Source organism: Ranitomeya imitator, chromosome 4 (genome assembly GCF_032444005.1).
Source record: "Ranitomeya imitator isolate aRanImi1 chromosome 4, aRanImi1.pri, whole genome shotgun sequence".
Lineage (NCBI taxonomy): Eukaryota > Metazoa > Chordata > Amphibia > Anura > Dendrobatidae > Ranitomeya > Ranitomeya imitator.
In genome coordinates this window covers 251,466,154-251,492,381 of record NC_091285.1, presented here as the reverse complement: position 1 = coordinate 251,492,381, position 26,228 = coordinate 251,466,154, and the positions used below count along the sequence as shown (strand labels likewise).

Sequence of the window (26,228 nt, the reverse complement as noted above, 5' to 3'; positions counted from 1 at the left end):
AGATCGTTAGCGGGATCGTTGCTACGTCACAAAAAGCGTGACGTTGCAACGATATCGTTAATGAAATCGTTGTGTGAAGGTACCTTAAGTGAAAATGGTTTGGAAAAAACAGAAGTCGTAACATCTTTGTTTGCAGCTTTTCATAGCCTTTTCCAGCAGTTTTCTGATGTAAAAGCTTTGATGAATCGGGACTGTACAGCTCGTCATCACTGCTGGATAGTAACAGATCTGCCGGGACCATTGGAGTCCTGGAACTAGAGGAACAATCCTATTGGTGAAGGATTCTATACTGTCCTGCAAAACTTATTAACCATTTTAAACTTTCCAAGAGAAAATCTGCAACGTCCACCCGGACTTTGCAGTTTCCTAGTGGTAACTAAAGATATCCTAATCTTATAATATATATTAATATATATATATATATATATATATATATATATATATATATATATATATATCTTAAATATATCCATATTTTATATATAATTTACAATTCTATAGTTTCTCATTCCATCACTGTTTCTCTGTAAAGGGGAAATCTGAGCATTGTCTGTGTGGGAGGATTTCTTTAAGACCGTGTTGAAGTTTCTAAAACGTCGTGAAATGCGTCTAATTTGTGAAAAATGTTCTGGTTGTGTCTAATTGTAAGATCCAGATAAGGCTAATTGTGTTCAGTGACATCATCTGGAGGCCATGCTCTCTTCTCCGAGAACGGCTCTATTGACAACATATGGAATAGTGCATTCCATTTCAATTGGATGATGAAGAGCTTTTGATTGCAATGTAGTCCAGAGGGCAAGCTGTTCTGTGTGTGCAGTGTGTTTTTTTTTTTTTTTTTTTTTTTTTTCTTTTCCTTTCTTTCTAGATCAAAAAATTAGTTTAATGAATGATATATTCCTTCTCTTACTCATCAATAAGCTATTGAATAGAGCCAAATAAGTACCCTACTATGACAATAACCTTTTGTAATCCCTGTTACACTTTTTTGGTCCTTTTTGATTGTAACAGTTTTTCTGACTTTGCTGTCCGTCGATCTACAATCTTGATTTCTTACCATTCATTTATTTTTATAATGGATTTGAAGCAAATACAGTTTTCAGAAAGGAATTGCCATGTCTTATCACTCACTATCAGAGGAGTCTTCTCAATAGCACCACATTACTCGTCCAGGGCCTAATATCTGTCTATTATTTCTATTCCTGAAGCTCTCCAATGTGAAAAGGCTGGAAACAACCATAATGTGTAGTTATAAATTGGGTTTTGCATCTTTTAATGGTCACAAGCAGGTATTTTCACTAGGTGGCAGCTGGGTAAGAGCAGCCACAAAGTAAGCATTTTTTAATCTAGTCCATTCTAACTACATAAACTCCTCCCCCTCCCTGGCTGGGTGGTCAAGAACATGGCAGGGAAGGTATATGTCAGAGCCAAGAGTGTAGTCTGGTTTCCTGCCAATAAAGTTTGGTGGCAACCTGCCTGTAAGCTGTGGACGAGGCTCCCACAAACCCAGTGCAGCAGCCAGAAAGCCTCTACTTACTGCTGTCACTGTCTCTCCTCTGCTTCTGATGGACGGTTTTGTTCTGTGATCCACCTCCCACCTAGATTATTTCATACTGCCATAACATCACTTTATAACAGATCTTCCTTCTGCCAGTGTATGTGTTAGCTGTGCAGTATTACGGCTGGGTTTGTACAAAGAAAAGTGTATTATGTTAACAACCATGTTTCCATTCGCTGACGGAGCAGCCTGGCTGCAGTCCTGTGTACAAACTGCCTGGTTTGGAAACCTCCTCTCTAGCATCCAGTCTTTCAGATTAGGCAGATCCTCCCATTGAAGAGACTGATTTAAAAAAAAAGTCGTTTAATTTTTACACTGGCAACTGATGGTTTATAAGCTTATAGATCGGGTCCTTTCAGGAAGATTTTTCAGTAGTTACTAGTGATGAGCGAATATACTCGTTACTCGAGATTTCTCGAGCACGCTCGGGGGTCCTCCGAGTGTTTTTTTAGTGCTCGGAGATTTAGTTTTTCTTGCTGCAGCTGAATGATTTACCGCTATTAGCCAGCATAAGTACATGTGGGGGTTGCCTGGTTGCTAGGGAATCCTCACATGTACTTATGCTGGCTAAGAGATGTAAATCATTCAGCTGCAGCAAGAAAAACTAAATCTCTGAGCACTAAAAAATACTCGGAGGACCCTCGAGCATGCTCGGGAAATCTCGAGTAACGAGTATATTCGCTCATCACTAGTCTAGATGCTTCAATACAAAAGATGGAGTCTGTCTTCATTGTGGCTAAGTACATGTGTTGTTTCCTGAAACAGGGAGTCTAAACAAGTCCGCAAGTGGCCGGTGTGACTTTTTCAAAATTTCCCATTTTTATTTAAGCCAGATTGCATCATGGGAGGGGGGGAGTTTCTGAAAAATATATTTAACACCTAAAGCCTTATCTGAAGAATAGGATATTTTCTGATAATGGCTTTTGTACCCGTTCATGCTGATTTTAAGTCTGCAGATCGTTTTGTTATCAAGGAAGATAAATTACCTCCTAGAGGTGCCCGGCGGTGGATTTCCCTCATTACAAACATATGAACCTAACGCCAAAGTGTTCTTTTATAGTTGACCAAACAAGTCAGAGAACTACAAGGTGAATGTTTAGGCTATTTTCACACATCAGGTTTTTTGTGTCAGGCTAAATCCGGCTAATGTTGTAAAAAACGGATCCGACTTTTTTTGAGAAAAACTCATGTGCCGGATCTGTTTTTTAGCCGAATCCAGTCTTCCTTAATGCTCATGTACTTTTTGTGTTCCTGGTTCGAGAGAGAGCAGAATGGAAAATCTCAATGATTTGCATGGAAAATATTGTCAAAACCTGATCAGGACGCTGGATTCTTCTTTCACACCTCCGTTTCATCTGTTTTTGGCCGATTCCGTCACTGCGGTTTTTTTTCCGCCGGACAAAAAAACATTGCAGTGGACGTTTTGTACGTCTGCCGGAAAAGACTATTTTGATGGATCCGGCAAAAAAACGGATGAAACCTGTGGCCATCAGGCACAATCCGGCGCTAATACAACTCTATGGGAAAAAATAGATCCGGCGTTAAAAAAAAAAAAAAATCTATTTTTTTTTTTTTAAATATTGCCGGATTGTGCCTGCAACAAAGCCTGATGTGTGAAAGTAGCCTTATTCATTCAACAGTTGTCTCCCAACAAACCCATACACATGCATGTGTTTTCAACATGGAGAGAAGAGAAAGCTGCTGCCAGACTCCTGACTTATGTCTCTTGATGACAAAAGGATCTGGCACTGAAAATCCAATCCACCACCTCTCCACTGACTTCTTTTGAAAGACAGTGGGGAGCCCCTTCAAACACATCACTTGCCCAGTCTGTCCCTTTCGGTGGGTCCATTTACACTGCAAGATTATGGTGAACTAGCATTTTGGGGGACTCTCCTTTTAATTCTCATCGCCCTACAAACAAGGGAAAACTCTTAGGGTGAAATTCTCTTTTGTGTTATACATGCTGTATAAATAGGACTCGTGATGACATGCACATGAGTGTTCTACTATCTCCACTTGAAGAGGTTGTTTAAAGGTGTGAAAAATCAGCTAGCTGCAGGAAATCTCACCTTTGAGGACCCTTCACTGGATTTTTACATTTAAATGAACTTCCTCCAGTTTGGTGCTGCTGCACTGGTTCTAGAGCAGTTATGTTCCCTGGTTCCAAAGCTGCAAACTTTCAGTACGGTGCTTTGATTTGGCCAGCATCAGAGAATAAAAAGCAGCAACAGAGGTTCTATGGTACATGCCCACCTGTCTGAAGAAACCTTTATTACAAGGAGACACAACTCTGTAATGAAGGGGCATCAAATGAGTAATATTTTTAACACTCACCCAACCCCTTTAGGCTCATGCATAAGGCACTACAGAGTTTGTATGGCTGTGTTTTTTACTTGTACAGCACTATCCTATTCCACAGCACTTATACTACATTGGGTGCCCCAATGGGGACAGGGATTGTAATCTCAATTCCCTATCAGTAGGTCTTTAGACTGATGGAGGTAATTCAAGCAAACTCCTTGCAGATGTTGCCCTTGATAGGATTTGAATTCAGGACTGTAATGATGCAGCAAAGTTACAGTACTAACCACTGAGCCATCTGGCGATTTGCTTACTAAATGCTTTAATGTGTACGAAGATCTATTTTCTGCATGTATAGTCAAATGAGATGGAGTGTTTTCTTTTTTAATATATTTTGTTGCTAAATATGAAGTCCAACAGAAAAAGTGTGGAAGTACCATAAATGGCTTATGGCCCTGTAAAGGTACCTTCACACTGAGCAACTTTAGAACGATAGGGATCCGTGACGTTGCAGCGTCCTGGATACCGATATCGTTGTGTTTGACACGCAGCAGCGATCAGGATCCTGCTGTGACATCGCTGGTCAGAGCTAGAAGGACAGAACTTTATTTCGTCGCTGGATCACCTGCTGACATCACTGAATCGGCTTGTGTGACGCTGATCCAGTGATTTCTTCACTTGTAACCAGGGTAAACATCGGGTTACTAAGCGCAGGGCTGCGCTTAGTAACCCAATGTTTACCCTGGTTATCATTGTAAATGTAAAAACAAACACTACATACTTACATTCCGATGTCTGTCGCGTCCCCCGGCGTCAGCTTCCCTGCACTGTCAGCGCCGGCCGTAAAGCAGAGCACAGCGGTGACGTCACCGCTCTGCTTTACCGCCGGCGCTTACACATTGCAGGGAAGCTGACGCCGGGGGACGCGACAGACATCGGAATGTAAGTATGTAGTGTTTTTTTTTTTTTTTACATTTACAATGATAACCAGGGTAAACATCGGGTTACTAAACGCGGCCCTGCGCTTAGTAACCTGATGTTTACCCTGGTTACCCGGGGACTTCGGCATCGTTGGTTGCTGGAGAGCTGTCTGTGTGACAGCTCTCCAGCGACCACACAAAGACTAAACAGTGATGCTGCAGTGATCGACATAGTTGTCTATGTCGCTGCAGCGTCGCTTAATGTGACGGTACCTTAAGTCTGACTGCGCTGTGTTGGGAGTTTACAGTTAAAGGGGTCGTCTACTACTAGGACAACCCCTTCTCAATCTAAATGTTTGCCCTGTTAAAATAATACACTTTAATCTCTTTAATCCTCTCCTCCTGTTCCTCACCTTTGCAGCAGTGTCAGCACTCTCATTGGGATAGATCACATGAGACCAGTCGCAGCTGTTGGTTCCTCTTGATTTATATGTCTGAAGCCAAGTACAAGGGACTCTAGTATCAATATGGCCTAACAACCTGATGGTAGCCCCAGGGATCCAAATGCCGACACTGCTAAAACTGTCAGAACGGGGGGGGGGGGTGTATGTATTTTAATGTGGCAAACATTCAGGTAGAGAAGTTGTCCTGGTAGTGGACAACCCCTTTTAAAATGGATCTATTAAAAGGATCAATTTTCCTAAGCAGTGTAGTATAATAATAATAACTTATAAATCATATTCTGCTGTGCTTCTGACATTGTGAGCAACATTGGGGACAATCTGCATGTATTTAGAATGTGGGCATAAACCAGAGAACCTGGAGGAAACCCATGCAAATACGGGGAGAACATACAGGCTCCTTGTAGATTTTGTCCTTGGTGGGATTTGAACACAGGACCCACATCGCTGCAAACTGCAGTTTTATATGGGCATGCAGGTCATAGAAAGTTAAAAAAAAAAAAAAAAAAAAAACTGATAAGTTTATATCAACGATCCAATGACTTGCAGAAAAATCCTTATTGTTAATATGTAATTGAAGCTTTAAGATCTCTGGGTGAGACAGAGCACTTGGAGAGAATCTGCCTCCAGAGCTTATTGCAATGTTTTGTTTATGTAAAATGAGCCCCTAGCTGCATGTGTAGTGTCAGCCTCCGTTTATGAAGGCTCAGGTATTCGCAGATCACAACTGTCCTCACTTTGCGTCACGTTCTGCCTGGCTTCACCTTCCTTCTGCACCGCCACTCGGAAGGAAGAGGAAACGATTGCCCAAAGATACCCAGAAGCAAGGGCGGAGGTGATATGCACACTCCAGCTATTATGAGCGAAGTCTGATGTCACGCATGCATTGAGGGGATCAATTTACATACAGAGGCGCCAATAAGCATGAAAATAAGCGTTCAGAACACCTCCATTACATATTGCACAGAAATGTTACTTTTTATTAAGTCCCCAGAATGTTTGGACCCCGTCGGATCCGTGCTTGAACTGTGACACACAGTTGTGTTAATGCCACATGTCTCCTTTTTCTTGGCACAATTTGTGAAACATTGTGTTGCAGTCTCCCTTTTTTTTTTTTTTTTTCCCCCCCCTGGTTTTCCTTAGGCTACGTTCACATTAGCGTTGCGTGCCAGTGCGTCGGCGACGCAACGCACGACGCACCAAAAACGCGCGCAAAAACGCTGCGTTTTGCGACGCGTGCGTTTTTTGACGAAAATCGGACGCACGAAAAATGCAACTTGTTGCATTTTCTTGCGTCCGACGCTAGCGTCGAAAACGACGCACATGTCGGAAAACGCTACCAAAAAAACGCAGGCGTCCCCCATGTTAAACATAGGGGCGCGTCGCCGCTGCGTCGCCGACGCAACAGCGACGCACATTAGCGAAACGCTAATGTGAACGTAGCCTAACTCCTCTCTGCGTCCACTCACGTCTTGCAGGGGAAGTGTCGTCAGCCCACCATTTTCTCTCCGGAAATTGCTACTAATCGCTCACACATGTCAATAAATAGACCAGGTAGGAAGCCATACCTCTGACACAGAAGTGTGCGGTAATGAGTGTGATCCAGTGTGAGAAGTTGGACAGTGGACACACAATGGCCTCTCATGTTATTTACAAGGCCATTTCTATTCTATTCTGCTCAAATGAAATCTGGACTCTTGACAGGTTACTGAAACGTTTTCCCTCCCGTTACCCGAGGTCTTTTTTTCCTTTATTAACTTGTTTGAAGGCTATACTGCATGTAAAAGCTTGATTTTGTGTGCAGCAGTAATGGGGATTCTTGTTTTCTACGTCTGGCTTTGTTTCCAGAGGACTCGGCCAGCACATTTGCTGTTTACTTAGCTGCAAACTTGAATATGTGTCAAATAAACACACATCTCACAAGGCAGATTCAGTTGTGTTGTTCCTTTCAGGTGAACATTCCTAAAATTCATTGAGGAACACTGCATCTGTGTAAATAAGGCCAGAGCTGAAGACAGAAACCCCACTGTGTTTCCTCAATTACCAGCTGTGACATTTGGCCCTGGAGTCACAGGGCTTCATGTCTGTGGGTGTGAGGGCCACATGTGGTCAAGCTGCTCTCCAAACAATGCATCTACAACTGTGGACATAAAGGAGGAGTCATCTGGGGACTAAATGTGATTATATTTTGCCATTCGTCCCCCTTCCCAGTCACTGAGACATGTGACTCGTGCAGCCAATTGCTTGCCCTGCCGTAATGTGAGAGCACTGTCTTTAGGTGGAGGCAAAGTCCTCAATGGTACTTTGTATATGTATCCATCCCTTGTCGCCAGTGTAAACTAACTACCTTCATGTGATTTACATGTGTTGGCTATTGACCAGTCCTATCTTAGTAATGAAGTGTGGAGCTAAAGTATTATTATTATTTTTTATTTATTTATTTTTATTTATTTATTTTTTTTGACAGTAGGTGGTGTATATATAATTTTGTTACCCATTAAGTGTAAAAAAAAAAAAAAAAAAAAAAGCACAAAAGAATAGTAAAATGATTGGATTCCATACTTTTTTTTTTTTCTCTTGCACATTGACAGCAGGCTACATGTATTTTGCTGCCCATGTTGTTGATTCTGAAATGTCAGAACACTGTTAGGGTCCAGTTATTTCCATATTCAGATGTCTTTCGTGTTACCGCAATCTTTAGTTTTTTTTGACTTTGCTAAAACGAAAAACGCAGTCTGCAAATGTAGTCAAGACCAAAATAAAAATGGAACTGAATACATTTTTTTTTTTTTTTTCAGGGAACAGAACATAACAAATGATCATCCATTGACAGATCAATTTTTTTTTTCTCTTATTTTTAAATCGTAGATATGTTACAAAATGACAAGTGTACATGCGAAGCTATTTATTCAAAATCTATCCTTTGGGGCTGTGGGTTTTATATTAATGTAAAGTAAACATCTGTACTTTTTCGAAATGTCTAGATAATGTTAAAAATCCCATCTGCCAGGGTTTTCTTTTTTTCTCCTTTTCTCCCTCACCTTCCTGCAGTTAATTTTTCCATTTTTTTTTTTTTTTTTTTTTAACTTTCCAAAAAGAAAACCTTTTTCCCCTTGCGCAGGCATTCTCCTTGCATTTATAGTTGACAGACTGTGGTTACAGCTGCTGCTAGTGTATTTGGAGGTATATGGCATTAAAAATTGATTGAAGTTCCGAAAACATGTGTTAGCGAGACCACCGCTGTAGGAATCTTTTCAAATAATGACTTTCCCAGATCCAGGTGCATTTAGAAGCGGGTGTCTGCTTTTCCCAGAATTTACCAGCAATTCACATGAAAAAGGATCTTGGTGCATTTTTACGTTCCACTAAGATTTTGGGTGTTTTTATGCCGCGGTGTCAGAGACCGGTTTATTTTAGCTCCCCAATTATGCATGGTTGTAAAACCTTTCCAGTGATCTCCTTTGTGCCCTCTAGATTAATGTAAAAAAGTTAAAGCGGTACATTTTTTCAGTGTTTAAAATACCAAAGTCTGTTTGATTCATGGTGGAAGTTGTTCCGCTTGTGGCCGCAGTGATGGAATCCAGATGGACGGGGGCTTGAGCTTCGAGTGAAAGTGTCTGGCTCCGCTGTGGTCCATCATGCAGTATTTTAATAGTTTCAAAACTCTGCTCTAGTGTTTGGGCCTAATCCCAGGAGAACAGATTTTCTCACCTCTTCATGTGCTGCGTGAATAGGAAAAGGTGTTTTTTATTAGTAGGGCCGGCGTTTTCTTGTGCTTTTTTTAAGGTGCTAGATGTAGTTTTCCAATATGGAATGGTTTGCTGTGTTTTATTGTTTGTTTGTTTTTTGTTTTTTTTGTTTTTGTCCTCCTTTCTTGGAGTTTACGATTTAACAACACAAACGAACTCCTAATGATCTTCTCAACCTATTTTCCATTTTAAATATTTGTAAACGATAAACTTGTCAGTATGGAAGAAAAATGACCAGTAATATTCCTTAGCTCATGTTACACGATCTCTCTTTTTTTTTTTTTTTTTTAAGGTTAGCATTATTTAGTTAACAGAATGTTTCTCACCATGTGATATTTGTTTTGTTTTTTTCTTTCAGGGATTTAAGCCAGAACAGACTTTCTTCACTCCAAGCTAGCTCCATGAGTCACCTACATAATCTGCGTGAACTGTAAGTTTGTTCATGTCGAGTTGTTCTGAACTGCACTGTGATATTTCTGGTAATATTGAATGTTTGAACTGTAACATGTGTTTTGATTTTGTAAACAGGAGATTAAATAGAAATGAATTGAAGATGATCCCCAATCTTGGCCCTTTGTCAGCAAATATTACACTTCTTTCCTTGTAAGTATACCATTTGTCTATAAGATTATAGATCCCAGGTGTTGGTCTGTGTAAACGTACTGTCAATCTGGCAAAAAATGAGCAAAACGCATACTTGTCATACCTTAAGTGCATTCTTTAAGGAAACTTATTTTGCACAGGTGAACGGGAAGACTAGTCATGGGGGCAGGCTCTTCCCTACACTTCTTTGCTAGGTTGATAGGATTCTCCAAGTTCAATCAGTCAAGCACAGGTAGGTGGGGAGAAGTCAGAGGGGTTGTCCACTGCAAGGACAACCCCTTCTCAAACTGAGTGTTTGGCCCTGATTAAAATTTATCACCATGCAGCAGAAACAATAAAAACGCAGCAAGAAACGCTGCAAATGCACAACCTGCTTTTTTTTTTTTTTTTTTTTTTTTTTTTTTTTTTTAGCAGCTGTTTTACTGACAAGAAAGCAGGTTTTGCCCTGCTCCCAGTCAGCACTCATGTCACTGTCCACACCTTCAGACGTAGAAGTGATTAACTGGAAGGGAGGGCTGCAGCCTGCCGCTCTCATTACTTAAAGTCTGAAGGCGGGGACAGTGACGCATTTAACGCCATGCTCACGTGAGCCCCAGGAACGTAACTGCTGGAATGGTGTCAGCACGGGAGGCAAGTATAAGCCCTTGTTATTTTAAGAGGGCCAAACATGGGAGATGAGTTGTCCTAGTAGCGGACAACTCCTTTAACTCTCCCGGTGACTAGTTATCTCGGTCACTTTATTACTGCCTCCACTTGTTCAGATTAAATTTTCTTATAATAAAATGTAGAATGCATCTCTCTGCTTCATACTGCCCTTGGCAAAGTAAGAGCTTCATCTTGGCTCTTTGCTTAAAAGTAAATCAAATACCAAGAGTAGGATCGGTAAAGCTTTCCAATCCTAAGAAAATACTTCGTCTTGGTTTTGTATTGCAATCCTATTTTCAGCATATTGCATTACAATCCTGCTGCCGTCCACATTCCATTCTGTTTTCTGTAGACTGGTTTTACTTTCCACCTGCATCGCATATGCCCATCTTCCCAACTGAGCATATTATACAGGGCATGGCAGAGTAGGGATGCAGACCGCCACTATCTCTGCTCTGTCGTGTGCAGTGTAAGGGTATGTGCACACAATGCAGAAAACTCTGCGGATCCGGAGCAGTTTCCCATGAGTTTACATTACAATGTAAACCTATGGGAAACAAAAAAAATGCTGTGGGAAAAAACGGGCGGAAATGCAGCGGTTTACATTCCGCAGCATGTCACTTCTTTCTTCGGATTCCGCAGCGGTTTTACAGCTGCTCCTATAGAAAACCGCAGTTGTAAATCCGCAATAAATCTGCAGCAAAAACGCAGCGTTTTTGCCCTGCAGATTTATCAAATCCACTGGACCATTACACGTGTGCACATTCCCTAAAGCTGGAGGATGAAGCCCAGCGCTATGCACTGAGCACCACCTGTCCTCTGCCCTTGGACTTCTTGCCTTCCTCGCTGCTCCTCCTTCTCCAGTCCTCTGCTGTATTCATGGTGCTTCACTGTGCTTACTTTGCTAAACAGAAGGAGAGGAGTCTTGTCCGCTGCTACTGACCACCATTGCAGCTGTCCTTAATCTAGTTAGTATTAGTATAGTGTTTTCTCAAATGTGTGCATCTGCTATCTCTAGTATATGTAAAACTGGAAATATGTTCAGTGGGTACAGAAAGTATTCAGACCCCTTTTAAATTTCTTTCATTGCAGCCATTTGGTAAATTCAAAAAGTTTTTTTTCTCATTAATGTACACTCTGCTCCCCATCTTGACTGAAAAAACACAGAAATTTTTGCAAAAGTATTAAAAAAGAGAAACTGAGACATCACATGGTCATAAGCATTCAGACCCTTTGCTCAGACACTCATATTTAAGTCACATGCTGTCCATTTCCTTGTGATCCTCCTTGAGATGTTTCAACTCCTTCATTGGAGTCCAGCTGTGTTTAATTAAACTGATAGGACTTGATTTGGAAAGGCACACACCTGTGTATATAAGACCTCACAGCTCACAGTGCATGTCAGACCAAATGAGAATCATGAGGTCAAAGGAACTGGCCAAGGAGCTCAGACAGAACTGTGGCAAGGCACAGATCTGGTCAAGGTTACAACAGAATTTCTGCAGTACTCAAGGTTCCTAAGAGCACATTGGCCTCCATAATCCTTAAATGGAAGAAGTTTGGGACCACCAGAATTCTTCCTAGACCTGGCCGTCCAGCAAAACTGGGCAATCGTGGGAGAAGAGCCTTGGTGAGAGAGGTAAAGAAGAACCCCAAGATCACTGTGGCTGAGCTCTAGAGATGCAATAGGGAGATGGGAGAAAGTTCCACAAAGTCAACTATCACTGCAGCCCCTCCAGTCGGGCCTTTATGGCAGAGTGGCCCAACGGAAGCCTCTTCTCAGTGCAAGACATATGAAAGCCTGCATAGTTTTCTAAAAACACATGAAGGCGTCAGACTATGAGAAATAAGATTATCTGGTCTGAGATGATGAAAGACCTTTTTGGTGATAATTTTAAGTGCTATGTGTGGAGAAAACCGGGCACTTCTCATCACCTGCCCAATACGATCCCAACAGTGAACATACTGGTGGCAGCATCATGCTACGGGGGTGTTTTTCTGCTGCAGGGACAAGACGATTGGTTGCCATTGAAGGAAACATGAATGTGGCCAAGTACAGAGATATCTTGGATGAAAACCTCTTCCAGAGTGCTCTGGACCTCAGACTTGGCCGAAGGTTCACCTTCCAAAAAGACAATTACCCTAAACACAAAGCTAAAATAACAAAGGAGTGGCTTCAGAACAACTCTGTGACCATTCTTGACTGGCCCAGCCAGAGCCCTGACATAAACCCATTTGAGCATCTCTGGAGAGACCTGAAAATGGCTGTCCCCCAACATTCACCATCCAACCTGACAGAACTGGAGAGGATCTGCAAGGAAGAATGGCAGAGGATCCCCAAATCCAGGTGTGAAAAGGAATGATGCAACAAGAAGACTCATGGCTGTACTAGCTCAAAAGGGTACTTCTACTCAATACTGAGCAAAGGGTCTGAATACTTATGACCATGTGATATTTCAGTTTTTCTTTATTACTAAATTGCAAAAATTGCTACATTTGTTTTTTTTTTTTTTTTTAGCAATTGGCGTAACTTTAACTAGCTTGTCAGTCATTATTTCTTATTGATCTCTAAGGCTACTTTCTAACATCAGGTTTTTGCCATCAGGCACAATACAGCGAGTTTTGAAAAAAAAAATGGATCCGTTTTTTTAGAGATGTATTGGCGCCGGATTGTGCCTGATAGCCACACGTTTCATCCGTTTTTTGCCGGATCCGTCCGGCGGACGGAGAAAACGTACTGAGGAATTTTTTTTTTCTGTCTGGCAAAAAAACGCCCAGCGACTGATCCAGTGAAAAACGTATGAAACGGAGATGTGAAATGATGAATCCGGTTTTTCATGCATTTCTCCTTTCAAATCATGCACATTTTCCGTTCTGGGGTCTCTCCCTCTCCCACAGGAAGTCACTCTATGCCCGGGTTAATTAGGAAAAAAAAAAAAAACGGCTCCAGCAAAAAAAAACAAAATAAAAAAAAAAACTGATCCATTGCATCAGTTTTTCAGAATTTGCAATGGATCTGTTTTTTCAAAAATTTGCCTGATTCTACCTGATGACAAAAAACTGTGTGAAAGTAGCCTAAGGTGTGAAGGCTTTACGAGATAACTGCAGTAAAAGGCCTAGACGCTCAGCAGTTATGATCTAAATCTATACTTTCACATAATAATAATCTTTATTTCACATTACTTGGAGGGGGCAGTACTGTTTTGTATAAATATACTCTATTCTGATTTTATTTTGAGAACATTTAGGCCATGTTAATTTTTTTTTCTATAATAGAGAATCCATTATTCATTCAGCCATAATAAATATCTATGTATAATGAGTGTTGGGCACAAAGGCGTCACTGTGCACCAGCCCGGATTACAACTGAGCACTTTCAGGCTACAATTTAGAGGGTGTGCAGCTCAGGAAATTACTGGCCCCTGCTGTAACAAGCCCGCTGCACAGGAGAGTTTCACGCCAGTAATTTATGGGTTTAACACCTTGTCAGTAATTACCTTCTTATTAAACCAGTATTGTGTCCTGCTGCTTTTGCACATTACTTTTCTGGGACGCTACACCTGTATCATTTATTACAATCCCTCAAGCCAATTTTGGTCTTAATTATGGTGTTAAAATAATAGTAATATGCCATCTGTAACATTGTGTTTTTGGTTTTGTTTTTTTTCCTTTTTACTAAAACTCCTTTTTTCCTAAACCGTTACTTACATTCTGCGTGAAGTCACATTTCCATTCCAAATGAGAATTTGTTGGCGCACAGATGTTGCGGCCAGATGTGCATCTTGACGCCAGTGTTTTTTTAAGGGGTTACCTGGGTATCTGAAAAGGTGGTGGCGTTGTATGTATGAATTACCAATCGGAATCGATTAAATAACGTTAATATGAAATCTCCAACAAAATCTCAATTTTAATTCCCACCTGTCAGTGACTTAAATGGGGCTCAGTTCATAAGCTATGTATTAAACTGCGGCAGACGGCCAGCCTCCCCTCAGTGTGTCAGACGTGAAGCTGGAGCCTCCAGGGCCGCACATAGAAATGCTGGGTTATCTGTATAGTTTAAAATCGGAATTGAACTTTCTAATGTAATTTATGAAATATGAACAAAGTTCTCTATGGCAACAAGCAAACTTCTTTCTATACGGCTTTCCATGCTGCAGTCAGTGTTGTGCAGCCAGTCATACACACTGTCAGGAGTCCCCTCTATCGCCAGCACAAGCAGTCAAGTGATTGCCAGTGACGACTGCTCGAATGAGAAGCTTGATAGGGGGCACGGGACCGAAACTATGCAAATCGCATACTTACGATCTTGTGATGGAAGGGAATCCATACTGTGTGTACATTGCATAACCTGAAGATTTCAGTCTCGTAATGTGACTGTAGACATCTATAAAATCAAAATTAAGACAACTTATTATTTGATATACAGTGGGGCAAAAAAGTATTTAGTCAGTCAGCAATAGTGCAAGTTCCACCACTTAAAAAGATGAGAGGCGTCTGTAATTTACATCATAGGTAGACCTCAAGTATGGGAGACAAACTGAGAAAAAAAAATCCAGAAAATCACATTGTCTGTTTTTTTAACAATTTATTTGCATATTATGGTGGAAAATAAGTATTTGGTCAGAAACAAACAATCAAGATTTCTGGCTCTCACAGACCTGTAACTTCTTCTTTAAGAGTCTCCTCTTTCCTCCACTCATTACCTGTAGTAATGGCACCTGTTTAAACTTGTTATCAGAATAAAAAGACACCTGTGCATACCCTCAAACAGTCTGACTCCAAACTCCACTATGGTGAAGACCAAAGAGCTGTCAAAGGACACCAGAAACAAAATTGTAGCCCTGCACCAGGCTGGGAAGACTGAATCTGCAATAGCCAACCAGCTTGGAGTGAAGAAATCAACAGTGGGAGCAATATTTAGAAAATGGAAGACATACAAGACCACTGATAATCTCCCTCGATCTGGGGCTCCACGCAAAATCCCACCCCGTGGGGTCAGAATGATCACAAGAACGGTGAGCAAAAATCCCAGAACCACGCAGGGGGACCTAGTGAATGAACTGCAGAGAGCTGGGACCAATGTAACAAGGCCTACCATAAGTAACACACTACTCCACCATGGACTCAGATCCTGCAGTGCCAGACGTGTCCCACTGCTTAAGCCAGTACATGTCCGGGCCCGTCTGAAGTTTGCTAGAGAGCATTTGGATGATCCAGAGGAGTTTTGGGAGAATGTCCTATGGTCTGATGAAACCAAACTGGAACTGTTTGGTAGAAACACAACTTGTCGTGTTTGGAGGAAAAAGAATACTGAGTTGCATCCATCAAACACCATACCTACTGTAAAGCATGGTGGTGGAAACATCATGCTTTGGGGCTGTTGCTCTGCAAAGGGACCAGGATGACTGATCCGGGTACATGAAAGAATGAATGGGGCCATGTATCGTGAGATTTTGAGTGCAAACCTCCTTCCATCAGCAAGGGCATTGAAGATGAAACGTGGCTGGGTCTTTCAACATGACAATGATCCAAAGCACACCGCCAGAGCAACGAAGGAGTGGCTTCGTAAGAAGCATTTCAAGGTCCTGGAGTGGCCTAGCCAGTCTCCAGATCTCAACCCTGTAGAAAACCATTGGAGGGAGTTGAAAGTCCGTGTTGCCAAGCGAAAAGCCAAAAATATCACTGCTCTAGAGGAGATCTGCATGGAGGAATGGGCCAACATACCAACAACAGTGTGTGGCAACCTTGTGAAGACTTACAGAAAATGTTTGACCTCTGTCATTGCCAACAAAGGATATATTACAAAGTATTGAGATGAAATTTTGTTTCTGACCAAATACTTATTTTCCACCATAATATGCAAATAAATTGTTAAAAAAAACAGACAATGTTATTTTCTGGATTTTTTTTTCTCAGTTTGTCTCCCATAGTTGAGGTCTACCTATGATGTAAATTACAGACGCCTCTCATCTTTTTAAGTGGTGGAACTTGCACTATTGCTGACTGACTAAATACTTTTTTGCCCCACTGTATCTCAGAGAAACCTGCTTCTTTTTCCGCCAGAATTGATCAGTCATTATAAAAGTTCTCAATTCTGAGGTAAAATCTGTGTTCAGTGATGACCCTTTCCCATTACTGAGATGGGATCTAAGGGCTCGTTTCCACTTGCGAGAAACACGTCCGTGTCTCGCATGTGAAATCCAAGCTCTGGCGCCTGCACTTGGGAGCGGAGCGTGCGGCTCCATGTGTTGCTGTGCGGCTGCACGCTCCGCTCTGGAGTGCCGGCGCCAGAGCTTGGTTTTCACATGCGAGACACGGACGTGTTTCTCGCAAGTGGAAACAAGCCCTTATAATATGAGAGGGCAGCTGCTACTTGTGTGTGTGGGCGGAGCTCTGCCTCTAGCTCCTCCCCCCTACACAGAATCTCCTCAGTAGCAGCTGCCATCTCCTCTGTATATAGGTGGGGGAGGAGCTCTGCCTCTAGCTCGCCCTACACAGAATCTCCTCAGTAGCAGCTGCCACCTCCTCTGTATATAGAAGGGGGAGGAGCTCTGCCTCTAGCTCCCCCTACACAGAATCTCCTCAGTAGCAGCTGCCATCTCCTCTGTATATAGGTGGGGGAGGAGCTCTGCCTCTAGCTCGCCCTACACAGAATCTCCTCAGTAGCAGCTGCCACCTCCTCTGTATATAGAAGGGGGAGGAGCTCTGCCTCTAGCTCCCCCTACACAGAATCTCCTCAGTAGCAGCTGCCACCTCCTCTGTATATAGGTGGGGGAGGAGCTGTGCCTCTAGCTCCCCCTACACAGAGTCTCCTCAGTAGCAGCTGCCATCTCCTCTGTATATAGGAGGGGGAAGAGCTGTCTAGCTCCTCCCCTACATAGCAGCTGCTGAGGAAATATGTAGAGGAGGAGCTAGAGACAGAGCTCCTCCCCCTCTTGTATACAGAGGAGATTCTATTTTGGTAATGGGAGAGTTGGTCTCCCAACTATACACTTCTTCTCCTGATCTCACGCCTGCCTTATTAGAAAACACCAGTGATTGTCTTACCGCTGTCTCTAGCATCATGTCCTCCCTCTATCTGAAACTAAACCTGTCAAAAACTGAACTCCTCGTGTTTTCTCCCTCTACTAACCTACCTTTGCCTGACATTGCCATCTCCGTTTGCGGTTCCACCATTACTCCAAAGCAACATGCCCGCTGCCTTGGGGTCATCCTTGATTCTGACCTTTCATTCACCCCCCACATCCGATCACTGGCTCGCTCTTCTTACCTGCATCTCAAAAACATTTCTAGAATTCGCCCTTTTCTTACTTTCGACTCTGCAAAAACTCTTACTGTTTCACTTATTCATTCTCGTCTGGACTATTGTAACTCTCTACTAATTCGCCTCCCTCTTACAAAACTCTCCCCGCTCCAATCTGTCCTGAATGCTGCTGCCAGGATCATATTCCTCACCAACCGTTACACCGATGCCTCTACCTTGTGCCAGTCATTACACTGGTTACCCATCCACTCAAGAATCCAGTACAAAACTACTACCCTCATCCACAAAGCACTCCATGGCTCAGCACCACCCTACATCTCCTCTCTGGTCTCAGTCTACCACCCTACCCGTGCCCTCCGCTCCGCTGATGACCTCAGGTTAGCATCCTCAATAATCAGAACCTCCCACTCCCGTCTCCAAGACTTTACACGTGCTGCGCCGATTCTTTGGAATGCACTACCTAGGATAATACGATTAATCCCCAATCCCCACAGTTTTAAGCGTGCCCTAAAAACTCATTTGTTCAGACTGGCCTACCGCCTCAATGCATTAACCTAACGATCCCTGTGTGGCCTATATTAAAAAAAAAAAAAAAAATTAATTAACTGGTTCATGCAGCTTTACATGAACACCCAAGCCTTACACTATGACTGGTCCGAATAACTATAGCAATTGTTACCATCCACCTCTCGTGTCTCCCCTTTTCCTCATAGTTTGTAAGCTTACGAGCAGGGCCCTCACTCCTCTTGGTATCTGTTTTGAACTGTATTTCTGTTATGCTGTAATGTTTATTGTATGTACAAGTCCCCTCTATAATTTGTAAAGCGCTGCGGAATATGTTGGCGCTATATAAATAAAAATTATTATTATTATATTATTATTATTATAGTTGGTCTTCACTTAATACAGATTTTTAACTCAGAATTGAGAATTTTGAAAATGGCTGATCGATTTTGGCACAGAACAAAGCATATTCATCTGATCAGATATATTACAAAGTTACTTTTTTTCATGTATGCAATTTATACAATAAAAATTAAAGCGACTGTTACTCTTTAAGCCCTAATACCCACTTAAGATATATTAATGTATTCTGTTTAGGTTTATATGATGTGATAAGGAGGTTTATATCATACACCAGTCATCACAGGTTTCCTTTTTCTTTTTTTTTCAACATTTTGTTGTTTTTTTTGTATATTTCAGAACAAACAACAAGATTGCTTCTTTGTTGCCGGAACACCTGGAACCCTACCGGTCACTAGAAACTTTAGATCTGAGCAATAATCTTATTACGGAGATGAAAACGCCATCATTTCCTTTATTGCGACTGAAATACCTGTAAGTTATTCGGACTGGCAGCGCACTGTGTTCTATTTAGTGGTATTACTTTATAAATATGTGCGCTTGTTACTAAATGTACACACTTGTTTGCATCTTATTGAATCCAATCTGAAACCATTTAATAGTGAAGTGACTGCTTAGCGTAGTATTCTGCAGGATGATCAGTGTATGTGCACGGAGTGAAGCCATTTTGCTTTTACTTGTAGGTACATCAATAAAAACCTAATCACCTCTATGGAATCTGGTGCATTTGACAACTTATCCGCAACATTGCAAGTGCTGAAACTTAATAAGAACCGGATTGTCTACATCCCAACAAAAATGTTCAAGCTGTCCAGTCTCCAGCATCTGTAAGTGTAACTTTCAGTTTTTATAGGGCCCTGTTTTATGTCTGTGCCTGAAATTTCACATCAAACCTTTGCATTTATCTTCAAGCTCTTTCAACTACTTTAGTCCCTCATATATTCAGCATTTTATCACGTGTTTAATATTTTAACCCCTTCCCGACCTTTGACGCCACGTAGGCGTCATGAAAGTCGGTGCCATTCCGACCCATGACGCCTATGCGGCGTCATGGAAAGATCGCGTCCCTGCAGATCGGGTGAAAGGGTTAACTCCCATTTCACCCGATCTGCAGGGACAGGGGGAGTGGTAGTTTAGCCCAGGGGGGGTGGCTTCACCCCCTCGTGGCTACGATCGCTCTGATTGGCAGTTTCACTTTCAACAGCCAATCAGAGCGATTTGTAATATTTCACCCATTATAACGGGTGAAATATTACAATCCAGCCATGGCCGATGCTGAAATATCATCGGCCATGGCTGGAAATACTAGTGTGCCCCCACCCCACCCCTCCGATCGCCCCCCCAGCCCTCCGATCTGGCCGGTACACTGCTCCGGCTCCCCTCCGTCCAGTGCTCCGCTCCCCCCCGTGCTCTTGTCCGCTCCCCCCCGTGCTCCAATCACCCCCCCGTGCTCCAATCACCCCCCCTGCACTCCGATCCACCCCCCCCCCCCCCCCCGGTGCTCCGTTCCACCCCCCCCCCCCCCCCCCCCCGTGCTCCATTCCAGCCCCCCCGTGCTCCGTTCCACGCCCCCCGTGCTCCGTTCCACCCCTCCCGCACTCCGATTTCCCCCCCCCGTGCTCCGATCCCCCCCCACCCCCCACCCCATCATACTTACCGATCCAGCCGGGGTCCCGTCCGTCTTCTCCCTGGGCGCCGCCATCTTCCAAAATGGCGGGCGCATGCGCAGTGCGCCCGCCGAATCTGCCGGCCGGCAGATTCGTTCCAAAGTGCATTTTGATCACTGAGATCTCAGTGATCAAAATAAAAAAAATAATAAATGACCCCCCCCCCCTTTGTCACCCCCATAGGTAGGGACAATAAAAAAATAAAGAAATTTTTTTTTTTTTTCCACTAATGTTAGAATAGGGTTAGGGGTAGGGTTAGGGCTAGGGGTAGGGGTAGGGTTAGGGCTAGGGTTAGGGTTTCGGTATGTGCACACGTATTCTGGTCCTCTGCGGATTTTTCCGCTGCGGATTTGATAAATCCGCAGTGCTAAACCGCTGCGGATTTATGGCGGATTTACCGCGGTTTTTCTGCGCATTTCACTGCGGTTTTACAACTGCGATTTTCTATTTGAGCAGTTGTAAAACCGCTGCGGAATCCGCAGAAAGAAGTGACATGCTGCGGAATGTAAACCGCTGCGTTTCCGTGCAGTTTTTCCGCAGCATGGGCACAGCGATTTTTGTTTCCCGTAGGTTTACATTGAACTGTAAACTCATGGGAAACTGCTGCGGATCCGCAGCGTTTTCCGCAGCGTGTGCACATACCTTTAGAATTAGGCTATGTGCACACGGTGCGGATTTGGCTGCGGATTCGCAGCAGTGTTCCATCAGGTTTACAGTACCATGTAAACATATGGAAACCAAATCCGCTGTGCCCATGGTGCAGAAAATACCACGCGGAAACGCTGCGTTGTATTTTCCGCAGCATGTCAATTCTTTGTGCGGATTCCGCAGCGTTTTACACCTGTTCCTCAATAGGAATCCGCAGGTGAAATCCGCACAAAAAACACTGGAAATCCGCGGAAAATCCGCAGGTAAAACGCAGTGCCTTTTACCCGCGGATTTTTCAAAAATGGTGCGAAAATATCTCACACGAATCCGCAACGTGGGCACATAGCCTTAGGGTTAGGGTTGGAATTAGGGTTGTGGTTAGGGGTGTGTTGGGGTTAGGGTTGTGTTTAGGGTTATGGCTACAGTTGGGATTAGGGTTAGGGGTGTGTTGGGGTTAGTGTTGGAGGTAGAATTGAGGGGTTACCACTGTTTAGGCACATCAGGGGGTCTCCAAACGCAACATGGCGCCACCATTGATTCCAGCCAATCTCGTATTCAAAAAGTCAAATGGTGCTCCCTCACTTCCGAGCCCTGACGTGTGCCCAAACAGTGGTTTACCCCCACATATGGGGTACCAGCATACTCAGGACAAACTGCGCAACAATTACTGGGGTCCAATTTCTCCTGTTACCCTTGTGAATCAAAAAAAATGCTTGCTAAAACATAATTTTTGAGGAAAGAAAAATGATTTTTTATTTTCACGGCTCTGCGTTGTAAACGTCTGTGAAGCACTTGGGGGTTCAAAGTGCTCACCACATATCTAGATAAGTTCCTTGGGGGGTCTAATTTCTAAAATGGGGTCACTTGTGGGGGTTTCTACTGTTTAGGCACACCAGGGGCTCTGCAAACGCAACGTGACACCCGCAGACCATTCCATCAAAGTCTGCATTTCAAAAGTCACTACTTCCCTTCTGAGCCCCGACGTGTGCCCAAACAGTGGTTTACCCCCACTCATGGGGTATCAGCGTACTCAGGAGAAACTGGACAACAACTTTTGGGGTCCAATTTCTCCTGTAACCCTTGGGAAAATAAAAAATTCTGGGCTAAATAATTATTTTTGCGGAAAGAAAACGTATTTATTATTTTCACGGCTCTGCATTATAAACTTCTATGAAGCACTTGGGGGTTCAAAGTGCTCACCACACATCTAGATAAGTTCCTTTGGGGGTCTAGTTTCCAAAATGGGGTCACTTGTGGGGGGTTTCTACTGTTAAGCCACATCAGGGGCTCTGCAAACGCAACGTGACGCCCACAGAGCATTCCATCAAAGTCTGCATTTCAAAACGTCACTACTTCACTTCCGAGCCCCGGCATGTGCCCAAACAGTGATTTACCCCCACATATGGGGTATCAGCGTACTCAGGAGAAACTGGATAACAACTTTTGGGGTCAAATTTCTCCTGTTACCCTTGGGAAAATTAAAAAATTGCAGGCTAAAAGATCATTTTTGAGAAAATAATTTTTTTTTTTTTTTTTTCATGGCTCTGCGTTATAAACTTCTGTGAAGCACTTGGGGGTTCAAAGTCCTCACCACACATCTAGATTAGTTCCTTTGGGGGTCTAGTTTCCAAAATGGTGTCATTTCTGGGGGATCTCCAATGTTTAGGCACACAGGGGCTCTCCAAACGTGACATGGTGTCCGCTAATGATTGGAGCTAATTTTCCATTTAAAAAGCCAAATGGCGTGCCATCCCTTCCGAGCCCTGCCGTGCGCCCAAACAGTGGTTTACCCCCACATATTGGGTATCTGCGTACTCAGGACAAACAGGACAACAATATTTGGGGTCCAATTTCTCCTATTATCCTTGGCAAAATAGGAAATTCCAGGCTAAAAAATCATTTTTGAGGAAAGAAAAATTATTTTTTATTTTCATGGCTCTGCGTTATAAACTTCTGTGAAGCACCTGGGGGTTTAAAGTGCTCAATATGCATCTAGATAAGTTCCTTGGGGGGTCTAGTTTCCAAAATGGGGTCACTTGTGGGGGAGCTCCAATGTTTAGGCACACAGGGGCACTCCAAACGCGACATGGTGTCCGCTAACAATTGGAGCTAATTTTCCATTCAAAAAGTCAAATGGCGCGCCTTCCCTTCCGAGCCCTGCCGAGTGCCCAAACAGTGGTTTACCCCCACATATGAGGTATCGACGTACTCGGGAGAAATTGCCCAACAAATTTTATGATCCATTTTACCCTACTGCCCATGTGAAAATGAAAAAATTGAGGCGAAAAGAATTTTTTTGTGAAAAAAAAGTACTTTTTCATTTTTACAGATCAATTTGTGAAGCACCTGAGGGTTTAAAGTGCTCACTAGGCATCTAAATAAGTTCCTTGGGGGGGTCTAGTTTCCAAAATGGGGTCACTTGTGGGGGAGCGCCAATGTTTAGGCACACAGGAGCTCTCCAAACGCGACATGGTGTCCGCTAACGATGGAAATAATTTTTCATTCAAAAAGTCAAATGGCGCTCCTTCCCTTCCGAGCCTTACCATGTGCCCAAACAGTGGTTTACCCCCACATGTGAGGTATTGGTGTACTCAGGAGAAATTGCCCAACACATTTTAGGATCCATTTTATCCTGTTGCCCATGAGAAAATGAAAAAATTGAGGCTAAAAAATTTTTTGTGAAAAAAAAAAGTACTTTTTCATTTTTACGGATTAATTTGTGAAGCACCTGGGGGTTCAAAGTGCTCACTATGCATCTAGATAAGTTCTGTGGGGCGTCTAGTTTCCAAAATGGGGTCACTTGTGGGGGAGCTTCAATTTTTAGGCACACGGGGGCTCTCCAAACGTGACATGGTGTCCGCTAAAGAGTGGAGCCAATTTTTGATTCAAAAAGTCAAATGGCGCTCCTTCCCTTCCAAGCCCTGCCGTGCGCCCAAACAGTGGTTTACCCCCACATATGAGGTATCAGCGTACTCAGGACAAATTGGACAACAACTTTCGTGGTTCAGTTTCTCCTTTTACCATTGGGAAAATAAAAAAATTGTTGCTAAAAGATAATTTTTGTGACTAAAAAGTTAAATGTTCATTTTTTCCTTCCATGTTGCTTCTGCTGCTGTGAAGCACCTGAAGGGTTAATAAACTTCTTGAATGTGGTTTTGAGTACCTTGAGGGGTGCAGTTTTTAGAATGGTGTCACTTTTGGGTATTTTCAGCCATATAGACCCCTCAAACTGACTTCAAATGTGAGGTGGTCCCTAAAAAAAATGGTTTTGTAAATTTCGTTGTAAAAATGACAAATCGCTGGTCAAATTTTAACCCTTATAACTTCCTAACAAAAAAAAATGTTGTTTCCAAAATTGTGCTGATGTAAAGTAAACATGTGGGAAATGTTATTTATTAACTATTTTGTGTCACATATCTCTCTGGTTTAACAGAATAAAAATTCAAAATGTGAAAATTGCGAAATTTTCAAAATTTTCGCCAAATTTCCGTTTTTATCACAAATAAACGCAGAATTTATTGACCTAAATTTACCACTAACATGAAGCCCAATATGTCACGAAAAAACAATCTCAGAACCGCTAGGATCCGTTGAAGCGTTCCTGAGTTATTACCTCATAAAGGGACACTGGTCAGAATTGCAAAAAACGGCAAGGTCTTTAAGGTCAAAATAGGCTGGGTCATGAAGGGGTTAAACAGTCTTTGTGGGTTTTCTTTTTTGGGTTCACATATATTAAGGCGTTATGTTACACCACCTTAAGTATTCGCCAATACTTAAGGGGGACGCTTACTGAAGAATCCCATTTTATAACTCCCACCTGGCATTACAGGCAGCTCTCTGCACCTAAGGTTACATCTTGGCCACATGACTGGCGGTCTCCGGTCATCGAACCCGGCTGATCGCAGCGCCATGTTCACAGTGATTGTTAATCTTCTCTTTCTGTGCACTTACAATAGCATTGATCTCAACAATACTATGTCATATCATGTAATATTTATACAGAACAATGTCTTGCTTGTAATAACGATATTTTACAATTTCAATGACCAAGCATTTTGCGTTTGTGTGATTGGCCGCCTGTCTTATACAGGCCCGCAATCTGGAACAAGCATTGAAGAATGCACCTTACTGGCCAGAGTAAATGCATGCCAAGCATTGCTGTTCCCTGCTTATTTGTATTGGAATTGTCACTTTTTCTTTTATAGTGAGCTAAAGCGCAACAGGATAAAAAACATAGACGGACTCACCTTCCAAGGCCTTGATGCTTTAAAATATCTTAATATCCAGAGAAATGGGATCACGCGGCTTATGGATGGCGCCTTCTGGGGATTAAGTAACATGGAAGTTTTGTAAGTCTATAGCATTTTCTATTTCTGCATTGCATTATTTGGAGCACCCACAAGCTACATTTTCTGTAGCTAATCTTGTGTACCTAGGTTTGGTACTTGTGGCTGACTGGGAAGTTGCATAAGGCGAGTAGAGCAGGCCTTTTCTGTGCCTGGAAATCCTGTACGCACAATCTGTATATATAGTGAAGATGAATCTGTGCTGCACTTTATGTACATGCTCAATAGTGAGGCAGTGCTGTGGAGTCAGAAGACAGGGAAATTTAGTGGAGGGGCTCTAGAAAGGCCTGGATGTCTTCCTGGAAGGTAACAATATTGTATCTTACAGTTATTAGGTTCTTTAGAAGGACGTAGATCTGGGAATTTATTCTGACAGAATATAGGCTGAACTGGATGGACAAATGTCTTCGGCCTTGCTAGCTGTTACTTTGGAAATTGAGAAGTCTGTCGGTGGTTCAGCTTTCTGACTCCACAGCCCTGGTTGGAAAGGACCAGATTCTGTGGCCAATTTAATAAGAGAAAATAAAGCGGTTAGATTGGTGCTTTGATGTTCTAGGTCTGTGTAAAGATGTGTTTTAAGGGCAAGCTTAACCCCTTTCTGACGTCCGAGGTCAGATCCCCTGCTTTGATGCAGGGCTCCGGCGGTGAACCCGCATCAAAACCGGGATATGTCAGCTGTTTTGAACAGCTGACATGTGCCCGCAATAGTGGCAGGTGAAATCGCGATTCACCCGCCGCTATTAACTAGTTAAATGCCGCTGTCAAACGCTGACAGCGGCATTTAACCGGCGCTTCCGGCCGGAAATGAGCACATCACTGATCCCCGTCACATGATCGGGGGTCATCGATGCATCAGAATGGTAACCATAGAGGTCCTTAAGATCGGTTACTGATGCCGGCCTGCCGTGAGCGCCCCCCTGTGGTCGGTACTCCTAGCAAGTCAGAATTGCGTTTTTTTTTTGTCGCCGCGACATTGCATTAAAATGCAATAACGGGCGATCAAAAGAACGTATCTGCACCAAAATGGTATCATTAAAAACGCCAGCTCAGCACGCAAAAAATAAGCTCACAGCTGACCCCAGATTATGAAAAATGGAGACGCTACTGGTATCGGAATATGGCACAATTTTTTTTTTTTTTTTTTTTTTTTTTTACAAAGTTTGGATTTTTTTCTTCACCACTTAGATAAAAGAGAACCTAGA

The 26,228-nt window shown here is 42.8% G+C and overlaps 1 protein-coding gene across 1 annotated transcript in view; it reads left to right on the top strand.

Moving 5' to 3' along the window:
- The window catches only part of LRIG3 (leucine rich repeats and immunoglobulin like domains 3), a 49,107-nt gene that overhangs the window by 8,403 nt on the left and 14,476 nt on the right, over nucleotides 1-26,228 (top strand). Inside the window, exons 2-6 of the mRNA XM_069764496.1 lie at nucleotides 9,348-9,419; nucleotides 9,518-9,592; nucleotides 18,705-18,839; nucleotides 19,049-19,192; nucleotides 24,886-25,029. Of these exons, the coding sequence (XP_069620597.1) occupies nucleotides 9,348-9,419; nucleotides 9,518-9,592; nucleotides 18,705-18,839; nucleotides 19,049-19,192; nucleotides 24,886-25,029 (570 nt within the window). The remainder of the gene's footprint in view (nucleotides 1-9,347; nucleotides 9,420-9,517; nucleotides 9,593-18,704; nucleotides 18,840-19,048; nucleotides 19,193-24,885; nucleotides 25,030-26,228) is intronic.